Genomic DNA, 20,963 nt, shown 5'->3' on the forward strand with positions numbered 1-20,963 from the left:
GACCAACTTCTTGTAACATACTTGCATAGTGACCATGTAAACAGCTTAGGGATCCACAAATTATATCCTTGTACTCTAAAAGTGATTGAGGATTTTACATACTGTACTGTACTGTTTATGTTTTCTTATATTGATGAAGAATTTGAGGATTGTTTTATTGTTAATGCTGATGGGATTATTTTTTTTTAACACATCAGTTTTATACGAGAAGTTAAAAAAATTAAAAAGTTAACACTAAAGGAAATAATTTTACACTGTGCAACAGTATTGCTACCTCATTCATTTCGATTTTAGATATATATAACATTGGAACTGCACTGTACTGCTTCTTTTAAAAAAAAAGTTTAAATTAGTTGAAAGAGTTAGCTATGTGTTTACATAAATTTAACTATGTTTGCATCAAATAAAATGTTTATTAATGAAAGCTATTATACAAGAAACAGCAAAGAGAAATTCATCATACAGAAATGTACACTATATGTGACAGATGGAAAAGTGCATGCAGATTTGTCTCATTAAAAAAAATAAATTCAGAAACAATAGGACTAAAGTTACTGAATTTTGATTCCTATGGTCTCGAATGAGTGGAAAGTTCTCTTTGAATTTACAAAAGTCCATTTAACAGATATGACTAGTACACATTAGCAAGCAAGTGGAATGAATGCACTCAGATTTTATTTTACAAGTACTTGTGCTTGACAAATGTGATTTTTTTTTTTCTTTTTTTTTTTAAAGAAAAGTTTTCTTCAAATATGGACTGGGTAGATTGCTGCCAGGTTGCTCTGGTTTTATACATAGTTCCTCTAAATTTATTTTTAATACCACACCATTTGTTGAAGCCTTCAGTTTTGATAATTAGACACCATGAAATAACATATGTTTTGTTAACATTCAGGAAATGACATCAAGTCTTTTCTTTTTATTTTTTGGCTCAATAGATTTTTAAATGTATGATTATCATAACCTAATATTGTCTTTGTCTTCACTGCAGTGGATTTCCGATCAAACTTTTCCCCTTCTTTTAATACTTTAGGGAATTTTCAAACGTCGGGATGTTTGGCTGTAATGCCCCATGATTTGTTCTCCCTGAAAGAAATCATAGTGACAATTTATTAAACTACAGAGCAACCTGGCTTTTCGGGGTCTGCATTTCTATTTTGTGTTCAATATATCTAGCATTAAATCTTGATTCATTTCATTATATTATTTAGGTTATATTTTTCATGCAATTACTTTAGCTGCTAGTTTTCTGGCTTTTTTTAGAAGTCTAAGGCAGGGTTTCAGTATCAAATCAGTGGGGCATTACTTTGCATGTTCAAAAAAGGAGATTAAAAGGCTAAAATCTAAATTGCAACAGCACTAGCATATACATTGAATATGAAGAAATTGAAAACCTAAGAAGGAACCATATTTAAAAATATTTAAAAGGCCGTGTTTCCGTGTTTAATACCAATTGTTCACAGGTGCCGTAAAAGCAAAGAGACGCACTGGTACATGTAGATTTTAAATTAAAAGGAATAAAAAGAAACAAACAAAACAAAACAAACAGAAAAACTGATGGGAAATAAAACTCCTTAGATTCAAAATGGTTTATTCACACAAATTTAATAGGATATATCACAATTGTTTGGTCCATAAATATTTAGGGGAAATAGTTTCTATACAATGCATTTATCAATAAACAAAGAAACATGGACAATTTTGCTAGACCACTTACTGTACTATAAACACGAAGCTCAATATATAAGATTATTGGATTTATCAACTATATCTGAAAGAGTGCACAACTGCTTTCTATGACATGTTTGTCCCCTCTAACAGGATACACCATAAAAAGAGTTTCAGAAATAAGAGGTAAAACAGTACAAAACTAGTGAGGTGTCAAAAGGGCTTAAAACAGTTAATTTAACAAACAACACATATATCCTGATTTTCACAAACTTACTCCCAAGGTATATCATAAGGCACATAGTAGAACTGAGTTTTAATTAGTCTACTTAATAAAGTAGATCTCTAGTACCATATATTGTTCTGTCAAAGAACAAAATTTATAAGTATCAATATTTTTACCTGTAAAAGTGTATTAATAAAGATCTCAGCCTTACCAAGGTCGTTTGGTCTGGTTAGTGGTAAATGCCCATAAGGTAATAGAAATAGGAAAAGTCAAGATTTAATATCCGTAGAAGATGATAACCATACTTGCTAAATATATAATGGCAAACACACCTTTCTTCTATTACAGTGTTAACATCTCTTCCATCATCTTTTTTTTAAAAATAAGCTACTTTTCTGTGCTAATTTTCTAAAAACCCTGAGCAAAAATTACAATAATGCACTTTAATGTGGGCAGTGAACTGTCAATATGTAACCACACATTTATACAGCCAAAAAGGACACCTTTAAAATATATTAAATAGCCACTTTGACCACCAAAAAAGAGATTTGATGGTGTCTAAAAAGTGGGATATATGTGCAAAGTTATTCTTAACAATCCACTAAAAGCAAGATATAGATCTTGACTGATTTTTGTTCATTTTTGTTTCTGAGACTCTCCACAATCTAATTGGTGTTCAACTACAATAAAAGGATACAAATGAACATTCACCACTGCCCAGACCATTCAGACTTTTAGCTTAAATAAAATTTAAAAAAAGAAAGATCACTATTGTAAACTAAGAAATGTATTCAGATCAGCATCCACAAGGCTTCTGAGTTTATCTGCTTTGAAATTATTCACTGCCAATTCCCATTTTTGTAAGAATTTTTGCTAGCTTTTTTTTCTGTAATACAAAGTTTAAAAAGTTAAAGTATATGTTAGAGATATTAATGAACTAAAGATATTAAGTTCATGTGTTAAACATAGTGTCTGATACAATCTCAGGAAACATCTAAAGTAAATTCAAAATAGTAATGTATAAATTGTACTGAAATAATTTTCCTTAAACATCTTATTAAATTATATTTTGCTTATTTCCATTTTCCCTGAAAAAAAGTATGGTTTATCAAAAACTCACTTAGCACACATGCACGCTTCTTCTGGGAAATTATTTATGTGCTCACTAAAGGAGGTGGGCAACCTCCTGTTTGCTTTAATGGTACAGTATCAAGGCCATGTAGTGAACTGCTCTAATATTTTTTTCATTCCAAATCAGAGCTGCTTGACAAAGATGAAAACCCCTCCCTATGTAATATTTCGAAACAGTAGGACTCCTCGCTTGAGCTGTTACTCTGCTGTTATTACTTTAACATATATAGGAGTGAGCTCATTCTGTATCCAGTGTTTTCCGAATCTTGCCTCCTTGCCTTGTCCCTGTACAGGACACATCTTTGAAGGCCAACAGCCTGAGCCTGCCATCCTCACCCACATGCACTCTCATCACTGGGTCTCTCTCTCCATACCCTCCACCCAGGCACAGCTTTCAGTGGTGGCCAAGAACATTCCAGCTGGGTGAAGAACTGGCAGAGGAGAATTTAGCTATCCCAGTAAGAATCCCCAGTGCTCAGGAAGGATCAGGCTTGTGACTAGCGCCTTAGAAAAAAGCACTGCACTTCCAGTCTGACTATTCCAATGAGAACTTTAATTCATTTTGTATTTATTTTTCAACATTTGAAAACTTTCAGATGAGTTATAAAAATTAAGTAAAATTTGGGGTTCTTAAATGCTGTAAGTGAACATTCAATCCTGAAGCAGCATTGTTTTGGCTACAATTAAACTGATTCTTATCTAATTATCAAGGAGGGAAAAGACTCTTTTTTTAAGTGGCAATACTCATTTTTTTCAAGGTAATGGAAATAAGTAACATACAATATTAAGAGGCACTTATTAGGATGCTTCATAATCTTCTCTTCAGTTATTTGATGAATTTAAAAAATTTGAGTACAATTTAACAACAATAAATGTTCATTTATTATAGCAATATATTACTTCAAACTCACTTGCCAAGTGGCTGCAGATGCTACACATGAAGCTGCTTATTTTCCCAAATATTTTGTGGGTTTGTTATTAAAAACAAAAAAAAAAAATAAAGGCTTGAAAATAATAATAATAATATTATAATAATAATGAAGAGTAAGAATTGAAAAAAAATAAACCAAACTGAAATGTTAGAAAAGGTTCGTTAAGGTAGTTTGTGAGGGGCTCCCGGATTCGTGGCTGTCCAAGTTAGAGGTCACTGATGTCACTACAGTGATAGTGGGATTGGTCAGGTCTGTTAAAGTGGTCGCAGTGCCGGGTGGAGTGAGTGCGCCGCTGTCTGCTGAGGGCGGTGCCGGTAGTGAGGTGCCATCAGCTTTATCGACACCCCCATTCTCCTGCCGCAAAAGGTTCCTTCTGAATTTGGCTCTTGCGTTTTGAAACCAAACCTGCAAACCAATCCCAATTGATTTCTTTACCGATGCTTGCTTTGTTTTGTTATTCTTTTTTGTCTTTGTTCTTGCTTTTAAGTAATTGTTGGTGTTTGTTCATGTGTGGCAAATAGGCTAAGTCACTCTATAGCTTCACTTGCTACTGGTGGTACTGACTCTTTCACAGGCAGGACCCTACTTACAAGGCCCAGTGCTACAGGTGCTCACTGGAACGTTGCAGCCCAGTGTGCAGACCTCATACAGCAGCCTTAAGAAAAAATCTGCTCACTCACTCATCCAAGGAAAGCGACTTTCTTGATGTCCATGTAGTGTATCCTTGGCTTGGGTAGGTTTAGGGTCAAGACACATAAAGATTGAGGCAAAGGGTGAATAAGCAGATTTTTATCAAGGCTGAAAGTTTGCCTTGATCATTTTAAAAGACCGAAGAGGAAGGAGGGGTAATTACAACATCCCTATCATACAGATTGTTGATACGGGTCACCTAGTCTCTCTGTTCTGTAAGGTTCACTGAAAACGTTTTTAGGCAACATGTAACACAGACAAGGAATTGCAGCTAATAGATTCTCCTACCTCGATTACTGCCCTTCTTTGGCACTCTGCATATAATATACACTTCTCTTTAACTTCACTGAGCTAGCACACACTGTATAGGGATGGTTTTATAGTGTAGTTTTCTAGGCTGTCCTTCACAGGGAAGTAACATCTTACTATGTAGGCCCTTAATGGTAATGGTTGTCTAACAGACATTGAGAGAAGGAGCTGACTGGTCATGGAAGATCATATTGGTCAAAGCTTGCTTCCTACATATCAGGGAATCTGTTCACTGAGGGGCCATATTAAGTACTTCAGGGGAGCCCAAAGGCTTCACCCAGTGTGTATAAATTTCATATATTTGCTACCTCTGCCCTTAATAAGGTCACCACTGAGAGACTACAGATCCCAGGAATCCTACTGGGTCAGTAGACTCTTGAGACAGTTTCCTAATGTTGAGGATGCAACTAATTGCAACTCACATTGTAGTATTTGGCTGCCTTGGTATAGTAGGGCATACATTTGGCACTCCTGCCATGTAATACCATACCCCTCTGCACACCCACTAGGGACACACCTAGCAGAAGTATTTCTACATATATCACTATCATTACACACAAGGGAAACGCTATTGACTAGCAGGGGTAGGGGAAAATTCTGTCAAGCCTGGGATGTGGCATCTTACCTGCAGAACTCTCTTGGTCAGCCCTGTTTTCTGGGCAAGCTGTTTGAGGTCCTTGGCATCTGGGTTGTGGTTGATAGCAAAGTAGGACTTCATGGTACGAAGCTGGTGGTGTTTGAAGGAGGTGCGCATGCGCTTTGTCTTCTGGGATGGGGGATAAGGCTGCTGGTCTCTGTCCAGGTGATCTGCCTCATTCTCATTACAACCTGTTCAATAAACAAAATGAAACCAGGAGTTAGTGGCCATGCATCAAGTAGGATAAATGACAGAGGCAAAAATCTTGAGTCACATACTATTTGGAAGGAAATAAACAAGCAAAAAAGGAAGGAAAGAAGGAAGCAAGCAAGAAAGCAAACAAGCAAGATAAGAAGGAAACAAGTAAGGAAGGGCTAAGATGGTGCAAGAATAAGTAAAGATGTGGTAATTAAATGAGACAAAAAAAAGATCCAGAAGTTTACATTTTCCTATTCTTAAACACACCATGTCCCCCCAGCCTGTACCTGCTAAAGGTAGACTTAGAAAGTTCTCTGTCCTTTGGCATTTATTTTCAAATAAGTCTTTTTTCCTATGGTGATAGTTTTGCTTTGGGCATTCAAAGAGTCATTTGAAATCTCATTCAGATTTTGAAATCTCACTCACAGAAACACTCTTAGCTTGAAAGAATAGTAAAGGTCAAGCCAGTATTTTGAATGTTCCTGAGCTTTTCCCCCACATCACAAGCACCTATAAAAAGAGATGTACAGCAGGAAAGTTTGTTATGACAGTTCCTCCAGAAAGCATAAAATCTGGAGGGTTTTGCTGATAAAATAAATGCTCTTGGACTATGCCTGGGACTTTATATGAACTGCTCAAAGACTTTAATCTGTAAAACGTGTCTAGAAAGAAGTTACATCAAGGCTTGATTCAGTTCCCCAATCTCAACCCCAACCAGCAATAGCACTTAGTTGGTACTGATTTAGGATGTTTCCATAAGCAACCAACTAGTGGCTCAAAACTTGAAAAGAATTTTCCTGCTTTCCCTGATTCGGGATTGCCAAAGTGCCTATGAAAGATGGATTTGTTACAGATTACACTTTGGTGAGTGTGAATTGTACACAAGAGTTGTTCTAGGGACCATGGCATAATTACTTCTTATGAGGGAAAGATATTGCAGTACTGGCAAAAAAATAAAAAAATCAGACATCTATATTTTTCTTTTCTGCTTTAAAAAGAAAAAAAAAAAAAACAACAACAAAAACCTGTTATCAATTCACAAGAATTCACAAGATCTCATATCTTTCATAAGGATAGCTCAGTCACAGAGGAGAAAATTAATGGTGTCATCATAGCAGGGAATATTAATTAAAGAGCATCTAATTAAAAATGTTTCAGAATGTCTGTAAACTAGAGCAAGTTTCATTAGTTGCCCATTTGAATTCTTGAACTGCTTTCCAGCAATTGTTGGATTATTTACTAGGCCTAGTTGATCTTTAGTTCTAAAAGAAAAGAAAAAGAAAAGAGACAGAGAAGGAGAAAGAGGGAAAACACCCAATACAGAGAGACTGATGTTGACAGGGCTAAAAACAGAGGCAAAGCAATCTGAAACTAGGAGAAAATAAAAGGCTTCTTGAAGGTGTTTTCTCTTTTGAATTATAAGACAAGTCAACATGAACAGATGCTGGTAAGTCAACACTCTGACAGAAAATCAGGTGAATATTTAATTATAGCTAGATTTACTTCTAGCCCTGTTAAGAAGTGTATCTGCACTTTCAAACAAAGTAAGCTGACACTTCTGAAAATACCAGGAGTTGAAAGTTGCTTTAAAAACAATTTCAGACCAGATTTGGGTTGTATTTACTACTCGTTTTCACAAGCAATCACACTGCCTTCAGTCAAACTATACGTGGGCTGTAACTTATGAGCTGACATAAATTAGAGTACCAGAATTCAGTCTTTGGGTTTTACTTCAGAGACTTGCAAGCTGATTGTTTGTGTTGTTTTTCTTGGGTCGCTCAGGTTTACAGCAGCAATGCAAACTTCTTTGGGCTCCTCTGTCCTGCTTACTGCCTTTGTTTCTGTGATGTACTTTTTTGTCTGTGATCTACTTTAGCTTTCATTTTCAAGAGAAAATAGAAAGAGGGCTTCTAGTTTATACCATTGTCTGACTCTGTTTTACATGGGTGAAACAGTGTTATGTGGTTTGGCCACAACATAGAGCAGAGTTTTACACTGTTGCCTGGATAACTAAGGAAAAGCAAAAAACGAGGCAAAGCTCATTTCTTTTTGGTGGATTGAGGGGGTTAATTTTGCTTTGGAAAGAGCTAGAACAGTTTGCTTTTTATTGCCAAGAGTTCTTCAAGTGAACTCTTCATAGTTTTACTCACACACACACACACACACACATATATATAGTGAAATAGCGTAAATAGCTCTTTGAGCAACAGCTGTGTAAAATATTTTCCTAGGGAAATCTTCTTTACCATCTCATTTCTATATCCTGTGGGCTGTAAGTCAACACAGTTTCCCTCAAAATACATATTAATTCTATGATATAAGAGGTAATATAGAGAAAGCCTTCAATGTTTTAAGTACTTTTGAATAGTTTCTTCCATTTTTCACATTAACTCCAGACAGTTCACAAGTATGAACGGCTTTTACCTCATAACATTTTGAGTTATTTATTGTTGTGTTTCCACTTTACAACCAAGGAGCTGAGAAGCAGAAATTAAACTACTAAACAAAATACAGAATAGAAAAGCTGTTGTAGATCTGACAGCAGAATCTGATTTGCCTTTCTGGCCCTCTGCTCAGCTGCCCTGAAAGCAATGTGCTCACAAACCTGAGCAGGGTACTGCCAGGCCGCTGGTAAATGAATACATGTGTTTATGCGCAGCTTGGTGAAGTTGTTAGCCTAACCAGAGTTCCGTTTTTAAAGATCGGATTCTTTTCCAACGCCTTGTCACATCAGTATGGGCACCCTAGGCTGTGACCGGTTCGGTAAACCCGGTAAACCCAGTAAACCTAGGCCTGGGTTTACTGGAGAAGTTAAGCTGGTGATTCTCACCAAACAGTGAGAGACAAGAGTAAACTTTAGCAGTTACTAAGAATTTACCAGCTCCGAGGCGGAGCGCAGCCTCCTGGCCCATGTGTGCTTTAGTGCAGATGCGTGGGGCAAGATTGCGCCTGTGTCCCTCGGGTCTCCTGTCCGAGCCGGGGAGGCCGCGGGGACCCCGGCCCGGGAGGGGAGAATAGCTCCGCTGCGCGCCCCGCCGGCTGCCAACCGGCCCGCTGTGCCGGGGCCGCGGAGGAAAAGGACCGAGCTGCGAGGAGGAGGGAGTCCGGCTCCAGATCCTGCCCCGCTTCTCCCTCTGAAGGCGGCAGTCAGTGGTCCAGCATTTAATTCTCTGTGAATTGTTTGCCCTTTGTAAATGGTTACGTGCATGAGCAGTTACTGAGTCACAGGGCAGAGAACGAAAAATGCGTGTAGGACAGTGACTGCCAATTATTAAGAGATTTTTTTTTTTTTTCTTTCAAGAAGCGATTTCATCTACTGCAACTCATTTCGTAACTGTTACAAATTCGTTTTACTCCCACTGGATCTGGAGCGCAGTAGGTCAATGGGCTGGAGTCGTTCTCACCGGATGTACAGTTTGGCTGCAAACTGTATTTTCTCGACACCATGTGTCAACCCTGGCCATTTTTAGATAATACTTAAAAATAATAACAATAATCACAGCTCTAACAGATAAAATGTCTCTGCCATCTAGCCTGAGTCCAAAGCAACACACTGCTTTTTTTCTCTCCGTTGCCCCGAGGGTTCTGCGAGATCTCAATGCAGTGAGTTGTATTTTTCATAACGGGTAGTGCCTCTTAATCTCGTTTGGAGTCAGAGGCACATCTTATATGTCCCCTTGTTGTACAGAAGGGGAGTTTTCAGACTAACACACAAAAGCTATGACGGCATTTGCATGTTATGTCTCTCTGGAGTCCTGACCTGAAGTTTAAGGGATGTTTTATCATATCCACAACTTTTCATTTTTCCCTAAATTCTGATCCTGATTCTAACGGAATTTACAGAGACAATTTAGTCCCTGTCAACATTTCCATCTCGGGATAGGGGGAATTAGAGTGGTGAGGTGCGGGTCAGACATAGCACAGAGTGAATGGGCGGGAAATGCACCGCTCAGAGCCAGGACAGAGAGAATCCTGAATCCTGGCTGCGCTGCGGGTTCCCTTTGCTTTAGCAGCTTTCAGAACTGATTGGAAACCCCTCCGTAGCCAGGGATTCCAATGTCATCTTCAATTAACAAGGAACAATTAGCGCAGTGATTACCCTTGCTGCAAGGTTTCAGCACCGGAGGAGCTGAAATGGCCTTGCAGAGCCGCCCGGTTCCCAGCTGCAGCCCGTTCCGCGGGCAGCACCGAGTTGCTGCTGGGAGGGGAGGGAATGCCGGGGGAGGGTCGCTTAGAAATCTCAGTGGTGGCCGGTTGAACTTGGGTGAAGGGGAGAGACCTCCGGGTCGAAAGCGATGCACTTTTATCGACCTGCGCTAGTTGGAAGGGGAGGGAGGCCCTGACTGATCTTCTCCCGGCTTCTCGGCGGTACCAGCGGTCCGCCGCTGCCCAGAGAGGTGCTTCGGGGTCGGAGCTCCCCGGCTTTCGCTTCACAGGGAAGGGCCCTGCACCGCCCTGACTTCCCACACCCTTCTTTCCTTTTTTTCCTTTTACCGTCCATGGGGAGCCTGCGTTTCGCTAAAGCAATGTTTGGAATCGGTAGCTTGTTAATTCGGGTTTCACCTTACTGCTTTCGGCTTCCGTCTAATTAAATGCCACCTAAACTGCTTGACCATACCTGCAACCCCTTTACCTCTGGTCTCTAACACTGTGTGTTTAGATACGTTTTGGGTACTTCAGTAACTGAAGTTAGGGAAGATATTTAATATAGGGCAACACTTGCTCCTTTCCTACCGTTGAGAGAGCAGAAAACATTATCCTTAATTACATTTGTTAGGGCTTAGTTACAGCGAACAACACTCGTTGGCCTCTTGTACACTTTGCTCGTTTAAGTGCCAGTAAAACAGAATTATTCAGCCTGAAGAGTTAGTTCTTATAAATTGGTTATCTAAGTGGAATTGTGTGCGTACTGTATTGGCTTTGTAGGAGCCACGTACTGTAACTTTTAATCTATTTTTTTTTCTGATCCGTTTGATTACCTCAAATTTGAGGTCTAACTGATGAAGTGCTTTTTAATAATATTAAAATACAAATAATCATAACAGTATATATGAAGTTGTCTTAGAGCAAGGGAGTTGTGGGTTTGGAGCTGGGATTTTTTTTTCTTTTTTTTTTTTTGTCTTTACCATGGGAAGTGGCTAACGTCGGGTGTTTGACATTAATAGGCAAAGACAGCCTTTGAGGAGGGCTACTGTTGCTTTTCTGCGAAAGCTTCAGCCTTCAGAGGGCTGTTTGTTTGATTTTCCAATGTTAAGCAGGATCTGGCCTGGCTGAGTTCCTCGCTCACTGCCTAGCTATGGGGAAGCCCGAAAACGCCCTTTTCGGGGAGTGGAACAGAGGCTCAGCATGTGTTTCCCACCTGAGTTGTAGGTGACGATGTCCACTCCCAAGGCAGGACTCTTTCGTTTCCTCGGCCTGCCCTTCTGGACCGTGCCCGTGCCGTTGAAGTAGGGCAGGGCCAGCCCTCCACTCTTGGCAGCCAGCTCGGTGTAGCTCAGCTGGGGGGGATATTCTCCTTGCAAAAGGGACTCGAAGTGGGCCCTGCAGTAAACCAGGTTGTCCTTCATGCCAAAGTGATCGCCCGTGGTCAGAGTCTTGTTGCAGGTGGTGCAGGTGAAGCAGCTCAGGTGATAAACCGACTCCCTGGCTCTCATGACCATTTCAGAGGCTGAGATCCCAAGGTGGCAGCGGGCACATCTCTGCACAGAGAACCTTCTGAAGGAAACAGGAAAGTGGGTATCACCTAGAAAGGCGATGGCAGACCTTGCCCCAAGCCGCCCGCTTTCTCCCCGGCCGCCGGGGTCTCGCCCTCCCATTCAGGAATGACCTTAGTGTGGGCCATGGTCCCTGGCCGCCTGCTGCCGGCGCTCCGGCTGGTGGGAAATACCACTGGGGAGTCAGCACTGGGGTCCCAGGGGAAGCGCCTTGCTCCTTCTGCCAAGCTGATCTATTATGTTCTCTTAGGGCTTTTGCAAGAGCCCTCCTTCTGCTCCTGCTCATGGAGAAAGGCGGAGGGGGGGAAACGAATCCCCTCTCTCCCGGCATCCGTGTAAAGACAAGAAGGGCAGCGGGAAAGCTGTAACGTACACATGGAAGGAGTGACGGGTCCCGCAGCCCGACTGCTTGGCGGTATAGCTGCGGGGTTGTGCAGGGGACCGCGGGCTCAGCCGCTGCTGCCGCTTCCCCGGGCCCGCTTCCCGGCAGCGGAAAAACTGGCAGACTACTGACAGAGAGAAACTTCTGCTGGGTCTTACGCTGGCATTTGCGGAGGGAAACCACAGAGCAGCGGAAGACCAGGGGTCTTCTCCTGCGTCTGTTTGTGTACCGGTATACACGCTCACTCGGCGTGTCCCCTGTGGATCCATTCGGGTTTTGAACGCGCGAGACTTTCTGGAGGGGATACATTTACGGGGTTTATCCCTGACCGCGAAAAGATACCTTTAAAAGCCCGTATGGATTAAAAAGCGTTTCGGTTCATAATGTCTTTTGAAGGAACGTGCTTTTGAACCTGTGGGGACTTATTGCTGTACCTGTAGTAATCCTCCTTGCAGTAAATACTGCCGTCCTTGGCAAAGCAGGTGAGTTCTGACTCCAAAGCCAGTTTACATTCACAGCACTTAAGACACCTGAGGTGCCATTGTTTGTCAACAGCCAGCAGGTAATATCTGTCTGAGATCTTCCCTCCACAACCAGCACACAAAGCAGGCTTCTCGGGGCTCATTGGGGGCATGTTCTGCAAAACAACCACACCACAAGGAGATGAGACAGGGAGAGAAGGACAAGCGGGCAGTCCGGGCTGGGCACGGCGGCCGGTACACGGAGACTGACCGCTCGCTGGGACCGACGGCCCTCTCCCGGCGGGAAGTTTGAGGGGGAACTGGGACCATCCCTGCTAGAGAACCGTTTACTGCGATTCAGCTTTCGTGTTTATCCCATTAAACGTCTCCTAGCGATCTAATGTCATTTCAATATACGAAGACAACTGATTAGGCCTCAGGAAGAAAAGTAGAGCCCATTCTTTCCTGAGGTAAAGAAGTTAAAGCCTGTAGTTTCCCCCTTACTTTGGCATTTTAGTGTTAGAGCACTCCCCAAGAAAGGCATTTTAAAGTAGAAAAACACCGGTTTGCTACACCAAAACTTTAAGGCAGAGGATGCAGGCTTGCTCCGACTTTCCAGTAAATTTTCAGCCGCGCTTAAACGAGCCAAAAACTCCGTCTCCAAAGCAAGCAAATCCATTTAAAACAAGAGTAATAGAAAGGGGACAGGTGGATGATGTAAAGAGTGAGCGACAACGCTCTCTGCCACAGGGACGTGGGCACAGGCTGGTCTCAGCTAAACCTAGAGTGTTTTCATCAGGAAACTTCTTCAAGTTCCCGTTAATCTGCTCCCCACGAGGAGTGTCGCTCGGGACAAAGGGAGACGGAGGGACGGCCGAGACAAAAGCTCTGCCGGGAAAGCCGGGGCAGCGTTTGCTGATAAACAGGCGGGGGGCGGAAAAAACGAAATCTTGTTCTAAAGTCGCAACTTGTTTAAAAGCGGCAACTCCGCAACCATTTTTCAATCTGAAGCTGTTCCTCGCCCCTCTTTCCTCTTTTACTTTTTTTTCAGCAATTGGAAAGGCGAGTTAAATTTACATTGCAAATCCTTGTTTAACAAAGCGGGAGTTTATTTAAGAGAAGGGGGGAAGGACCTATGGCTCAAAGCCTTAAAGCAGTTTTCCAGGCCGTTACTTTGTGTGCAGAGCCTTGTGCGGGATCGGCGGAAGCCCTACAAGTTGGAAAAAAGGAGATCTCGCTTTGCATAAAACACAGCGTGCCACTCGGTTTCTCCACCATCTCGTTACTACATTTGTGGAGACTTTGGTCCTTTGACTAAGAAAATAATGTTACCGCTAAGCAAGGTAGTCAGCGTGCATAACATTCAAAGAGCGGTGCCTCTTTGGATCAATCCCACATTTCGGACTAAAAATGGCTACAAGTAAGCGGTCGCGGTTTGCGGTTTAATTTAGGAGGTGCCAGGAGTGCAAAAAAAATGTACAGTACACCTCCGAAACTCCAGCTGGAGCCCGCTCGGACAGGCAGAGCGGCCGCAGGGAGCCGAGCAGGGGCAGGGGCTGAAAAACTGCCCCGGTTGCCAGCTAAAAAGCTTTCCTCTCGTTACCCCAGAGAGCACACGCAAGGCATCGATTACACACATGTGTAACTGGGCCTGGCCGCACGGCCCCCGGCACTACGGTGGGTGTACAGGGAGCCCCGAGAGGATTTCTGCAAGCGAGGGGTAAGAGGGAAGGGCAGAGAGAAGCAGCTCCTTTTTCTTCCCCAAAGCCAGAGGTTCCCTTCAAAGGATGCCAGCTCCTTTCTTACCGTTTCTCGGCCGTTCATTTGTCCCCCTTTGGCCAGGCGGGACTCGGTCTTGGATCGCCTCTCCATCTCCTCCATGATTCCTTGGATGTGGCCTCCGGAGATCCCGTGGAAAAGCATGGCTGGGGGACGGAAAGGACAAGTATTTTCTTCTGCTCTGCACCCCACTATTTCCATATACAGACCCCAGAGTCTTTAGATCATCCAAAGTGTTTACACCGAGGCGCACAGCGCAGGGAGGGAGGTTGCAATAGGAGCTTCTCTTTGCACAAGCACCGAGGGCTTCCTGAAGATGTGCAGAAAACAAACAAGGGGGAGGGGAGGAAATGTAATAATAATTAATTTTAAAAATAAAATAATAAAAGCGAACTAAAGGGTCTGATACTGTTCTGCAGAGCTGGGGCTCCTGACTGGAGAGACTTGGACCTAGGGCAGTAGAATCGGTCGGGAAAGGATATAGTTTTGAATACAAAGAAAGCAAAAAGAAGTGCTATTTTCAGCAGTCCCCGGTTGCTTTAAAGTTCCCAGTGCCTGTAGGTTGGATTTGGGACTGCTGCTTTCCGGAGCTCTGTCCAATTTGTTAAGAGCCTAAAGCCAGCCCATTTTTGATAATTTAGTAGGAGGAGTTCTCTCCCTTGAGCTGCCACTGATTTTTATTCAGACAACAAAGACCTGTCATACTCCTCTCAACCCCTAGTGATGGGCAAGCAGTGACAAACATTACAGTCGGTCTGTGGGTGGGGTGGGGTTTATTACCTCCCCCAAACACGGAGTCCCGGGAGTTGGCGGCGCCTGCCGAGGGGCAGGGTGGCACGGGGGCCCCGCGCCGAGCCGCGCAGGGGGAAGCTCCGCTCCGCGGCCCCTCGGGCTGGCACCGACAGCCGCTTCTGGCTCCGCCGCGGGGAGGGTAGAGGGAAGAGAAACGCCGCTATGGGGCAGCCGCAGCGGGACGGAGCGGCTAGACTGCTGCCCGGTCCCCGCGTCCCGGGCCCAGGCAGCCGCGGTCAAGAGAGACGGCGGCCGCGGGCTTTGGCGGCCGGAGAGCAGAGCCCGCCCAGCTACCGGGAGGATCGAACGCTTACCCGGGCTTTACCCGCCCCGCTGCCGCCGAGGAGTGCCAATCCCGCGGGACCCGTCAGTACCCGCAGCAGGACCTCCGGTCCTCTCCGCGGGCAGCCCCGACGGGGCGGGCGGCGCGGTACGGGAACGTGCTGGCGGGTCTCTGTCTCCTTGCCTGCCCTCCGGCTGCGGGCTGCGAGCGCTCATTGTGTGCAGGGGACCCAGCGATTCATTCCTTCCCGACTAATCTCTTTCTTTGCTTCCCCTTCCCTCCTTTCTCCTTTTCCTACTTACTTTTCACACCACTCTTCCTTGCCTTTCCCTGGAACAGCTGCCGGCTGTTTCCTGACACCTCGATCCTTACTGAAGGATCTTCCTGGCGGCAATTCTTCGCTCTCCTTTCCCTGGGGGACGCTCCACACCGAACCCGAGCGCGACTAGTGAAAGAAGTACCCCAGCCCCCACTTCCTTTCCAAAGCATCCCAGAGACATCCTCAGGGGCTCCTCGAGTCACCTCTTCCATGTAACCCAAGATTCAGGCAGCCAGTTTCCTCCCTTCTCTTTCCCCCTAAGTAGCTAAAATTAATGTTATTTGCAGATTGAATGTTGCTACATTCTGCCGAGTGCCAGAATACAGCTCATAAAACATAATTTCACACAAAGATGAAGTCAATCAAGTGAAATAAGCTGGGATTTTTTTTCCCTCTGTTGGCACACTAGACCCTGGACAGCAGGGCTGCTATTTACTGTAAGTAATGTAATTAGCCCTTTTGGATGGAAATCAATGTGTTGTATATGTGTGTGTGTTTTAATAAGAGAGTAATAGCTATAAAACCAAAGAGACTCAAAGGAGTAAGGGAATCTCCTTTAAAACGGGTAGATCCCTCCACAAGCCATAGTCTCCTGCAGAGCACTCCCGGTCTGGAATAAAAAAGAAAAAGGGAAAATAAAAAAAAGAGAGAATGTGGAGGAGAGAACAGAAAACGGGGGGGGGGGGGGGGGGGGGGGGAAGGAGGAGGGGAGATAGGCTTTCCTTGCAGAAAACAAGTCAATTAGCACAACAAGCCATCAGGAAGAAATAAACAAGGTGATTCGATCCGGGATACGGGAGCTGTTCGCTAAGGATCCCCCCGTTCCCGTCACCCCTCCGAGGTGCCCCGGCTGCTCCAGAAGACGGGAGAAGCCACCTTCCCCCGCGCCCCGCCCGGGTCCCGTGGGGGCAGTGGGAGCGCAGCCGCAGCCTGCCCGGGACGGCGGGGAGGGGAGAGGCGGTGCGGGGGAAGCGACACACGGGGACGCCTTTCAGAGAAGGGCTTGCTGTCCGCAAACCCTGCTTCCACAGTCGTGTGCCTACCTGGTGTGTGGGGTTGTGTTGGCGGCTGTCGACAGAGGTGAAAAACCCCTCACCTAGAGACGACTTTATTCCCGATAGCAGCAGTATAACCCTTCCACTCTCCTGGCACGTTCGGGGTTTGGTTTCGTGTATTTCCCTTTGAACGAAATGTTCCTGTATTCCCGTCCAGGTATTTTGTCAGGGGTAACTCGCGCTGCCTCAACTCCGGGCTGCTCCTGCTCCTCGGTGCTGACTCCGCAAGTCCCATGGTGCCAGCGTTGCGAGAGCCACCCGCGTGTGCCTGGCGGAGGTACTGCCGACACCCGGCAAACCCCCCCTCCCCCGGGTACTCCCCGCGGCCGCGCCTGGCCGTGACCGTGTCCCTGCCCCGCTGAGGCCGGTCAAACTCATCGAGCTCTCTGGGAGCGGGGGGACGAGGGGTTTGGGGGAGCCCCTTGGGGGGCGCTGGGCTCAGCTCCCTCTGGGCAGATAAAGCGGGGGGAGCTCGCCACCTGAGCGCACACCGATCCTGTCTCCTTCCGCCTCTCTTTAGTTTGCTGTCTCGGGCTTTCCGAGGTGCTGTCCGCAGGTGCAGAGCCAAAGCGTCCACTCGAGCCCGAGACACCAAAGCCACTGCTTGTTAAATTCCCGTCTCTACCTTAGCTCGACGGCGCCGTTAGGAATAATTGGGCAGATTCATAACCAAAGTCCGAAATGACTGAACTTCCTCCGGTTGGGCACACTTAATTAATTAGAGGGTCCTTTCTTTCTGCTCCACCAGGTACCGTTAGGGATATGCTACTAGCTACTGCTGCTCCAGTACATGAGGCCAGGGCTTTCCCAGACGTTTTCTGATCAATATCCTAATGTTGGCAGACCGCTTCTTACCTAAAGGGACACGGAAAGTTTATTGCTAGCATCAAACGTGACTTCTCCGTTTTCAAAAGGCCTGTAGGAGATCAAGGTAAATCTATTTCAATGTTCCTGAGCTCTCCTTCCTTGCGTCAAACCGGAACGTCTCTGCTCCAAGGCAGGCTGGTAGCGGAAGATTGCCGCTGCGGCGCGGGGGTCTCTACACGGGTTTGATGGTTTGCTCGGGGAGGGGAAAGAACAGCTCACAAAGAACACGACAGGAAATCTGAAATCCAAATCGACCAGTTTATCCCTTACGAATCCATCTGCATTAGCACTTCGCCTCTGAAACGTAGGTTCTCATTGCAGGGTGCCTTTACCCCCTTCTGCCGCAGCGTTTTGGGAAGGATACCTGATGTGCAATTTTCAGAACGTTTTAGTAACATGACAGGCGCTCTCAGGCTTTTCCTTTCTGTGAGGCCATACCCGGGCTCCCCAGCTAACGAGGATGAGGGGGAACAAACACATCGCTGCTGGGATTTCCACAGGTAAAGCGTCTGCTTCGCCGGCTGCCTCCCTGCCCGGAGCCGTTTCCACCTTCGTAATTAGCGTGTGCCCTGCATGGATTTCAGCATGCGGTCACTGAGATCTGCTTTGCGATACAGCTCTTATTCTTCCTGGCCACGGGCTACACTCTAAAGCCTATTACAGCGTGAACGAGCTTGCGTTTAGTTCTGAGGATTTAGGACAAGGTCTACATGCAAATTAATAATTGACCAACAGTAATTAGAAGAAAGGGGAGGGCATTCAGGCGGGGCGGGGGGGGGGGGGGGGAGGAGGGGGATGTTCTTTGAGCCGAAATGGTGTGGATTTAGTCCATCCTAGATGAGGCCATCGCGTGTCCCGGGCTGCAGGAGCCGGGTCAGCAGCCTCCTGCCCCGTAAGGGCAGCAGAACTTCACACGTCTCCGTCAGATACCTGAACTTCTCAAGACACTTCCAGTTTAATTATTTCCAGAAATTTAAAGCTCGTAGTAATAACAGCAACAAGATTGCGGTCCTGTTGCCTGCGACTCTGGTGGTTAAAGCCAGGTCTATTTTTAAATCCTAACTATTTTCTACTCTGCGAGCTTGTGGCGAAGTGCAGTGCTATTAATGATCACCCTCATCTCTTTGTGAAGTCCGCGGCTAGTACGAGCAATCTAGACACAAAGAAGGAAAATCTGAATAGAGTTACATCTGTCGGCGGGGGCATCAAATGTAGTTAACGTCGTTTTCAGCATTTAAATTGATTTTGGGGGGTATTGTTGTTTGGTTTTGTTTTTGTTACTGTGGTTTTTTTTATTTTAAACCCGGCATTATTTAGAATTCCACTTATTTGTCCTTCCCTGAGCCTTCCCGAGTGTGCCGCAGGTCAACTTTGGGACTCTTGTGCTAGGAAGGCAGGGAGGGCCAGCGCACTGCCGCCCCTCACCGCCCCCCCCCCCCCCCCCGGGCCCTGCGGCACGAGTAACACTAGCCCAGGGCATATTGAACCGTAAGGATCATCGAATTGAAAACCCCAAACCTCCAACATGCTTGTACCTCCTGGTAATCTGAAAACATGTAAAATAATCCACGTATTCATTTGCTTAAGGAGATGATATTTAAACAATAAACAATTAGGTGCTTTGCATAGTAATCCTAGACACATAGCCAAGTGCTGTGACTGACCACAAACAAGTGAGCACACGGCCACAAGTAAGCGGGAGAGGTGGATTATTGTCTAACACGGAACTGTTCACCGCCCAGGATCTCAGCATTATTAGCTTCTTAGTTGTCTGGTGTTAACCGTAACCGTGTTTGCACTCCGATTGTAAAGAAGCCATTGAAAACTATCACATTCTGATGCTTCTGAAAAAGACTCCCTTACAGGAGACTCTATTCACAGACAGGAGACACTCCATTAAAAAATAATAATTAAATCTAAAAAAAGCTGAAACCAAAAAATATATTAATAAGAAAGAAAAAAACAAGTCTTTTTTTGTTTTATTTTTCCTTTCTTCTCTTTCCTTTTTTCCCCCTTTATTTTTTTTTTCCCTAATTGAGCTGAATGACTCAGTCTTCCTAGGCTGCTATTTCTCTAGAAGAAAACACAGATGCACCAAATGTTGTCTATGAATACACCTGGGGAAACGACCATTCTGTGCTGTTTAAGAAAAAAAAACCCATACCCAAACGAGTCACCATGCCAAAGAAACACCCCGCAAATGACATCCGTGAGGTCCAAATAGCTGCATCACTAGCAAAGGCTCATACAGAAGCTTACCTTGAGACCTTAGAAGCTTCTTCCAAAATTGTACCCTCCTTAAGGAGTGATGAGGGATGGGTTTTGGATGGAGAAGAGACGCAATGATCTAGCCAGTAGATGGAGGTTGTTCCTTGTTCCTAGCAGAGGATCCCTATGTTAATTAAAATAAACAAGCTGCTTGGTGGAAAGATTCCCCCCCTTCCCCTCCATAGCCTCTAATATAGAATTGACGTGGATTTCTAACCTCTGACCTCTCACATACACTTATACCTGCCTTTTATTTTCTGTTTGTTTCGAAATCTTTTCCCAAACCCAAAGAGATAAATAAAGAAGAAGAATGAATGAAAGCAAAAATTAATCCCACCTCTCAGTTTTGGCTGGTTTGCTGGATTTTCTTGATTAGCTGTCTCAGCTCCTCAGTAATCAGGTGAGGTGTTAATGGGGAGCTAGTTGTAAATAAAACTAATAAAGCAAAGAACATATTAGGAAATTAAAAAAAGGCGAAGACTGAGAGGCTGCTAAAAATATTGCAGCGAGCTGAGCGTTCCCCCATCATGTCGTTTTTCTCGTTCTGTGCTTATTCACAGCTGAGCGGCAAACCCCGTGTTGTTGCCATCTCGCCACATTTTTTTTCCTTTCAAATCGCACTGAACCAGCCATGGACTGCATCAACCCTTCCCACTTTCATAAAAAGCCTCTCAAATGGAGTCGCTAAACAGCAAACTTCAGCCTGATCTGATGTGATATGATATACGGATTCATGGAGCAACCTCGCTTTGCCAAACCCGATGAAACTGTGAGTTGTCATGCAATACTACGCAGTCAAACCTGGGGTAATTGTAAAAGTGAACCCAATTTAACCCATTAGAATAAAATCAGATGCCAAGATGAATCGGAATCATTGCTTCTTAGGTGACAGTACTGATGACAATTGATCCACCGGCTGAAAACAATAGAAAAATAGAGGGTCGGGAGTCATTTCTCGTGCTCGGAGCCTCCCTCCTCAGGGAGGGGCGGGGGGAACACGCCGGAGCCGGCGGCGAGGCGGGAGCCGGACCCCGGCAGCGCCCGGGGGTCTGCGGCGGGGCGGCTGTCGCAGGAAGGGGCTTACGGCAAGGGCCCGGTGGCCGGGGAGCTCCTTCTGGAGCTGGAGCACGAGATGACTCCTCGCTTTGGTTTTGTTTGCCTGTTTCTCTTAACTCCCGTGACAGTTTCAGTTCTTCTCCCCTGAGCCATGTGACCCTGAGGTCTACGTGGCCGGCTTGGTAATCTATTAAAA

The 20,963-nt window shown here is 45.0% G+C and overlaps 1 protein-coding gene across 2 annotated transcripts; it reads right to left on the bottom strand.

Moving 5' to 3' along the window:
* Positions 1-495: 495 nt before the first annotated feature.
* On the bottom strand, positions 496-14,328 carry LHX9 (LIM homeobox 9; the record flags this gene model as incomplete). 2 transcript variants are annotated; one of them, XM_080623892.1, is made up of 5 exons in its annotated part: positions 496-1,086; positions 5,582-5,784; positions 11,151-11,506; positions 12,322-12,524; positions 14,155-14,328. In XM_080623892.1, the coding sequence occupies 5 exons, from the start codon at positions 14,326-14,328 to the stop codon at positions 1,030-1,032; spliced, it is 993 nt and encodes a 330-aa protein (XP_080480018.1). In that variant the 3' UTR covers positions 496-1,029. The 2 variants fall into 2 exon arrangements, with proteins under 2 accessions (XP_080480018.1, XP_080480017.1); XM_080623891.1 differs by lacking the exon at positions 496-1,086 and adding an exon at positions 3,838-4,362.
* Between the last annotated feature and the right edge of the window lie 6,635 nt (positions 14,329-20,963).

Source organism: Psittacula echo, assembly GCF_963264785.1.
Source record: "Psittacula echo genome assembly, chromosome: 7".
Classification (NCBI taxonomy): Eukaryota; Metazoa; Chordata; class Aves; order Psittaciformes; family Psittacidae; genus Psittacula; species Psittacula echo.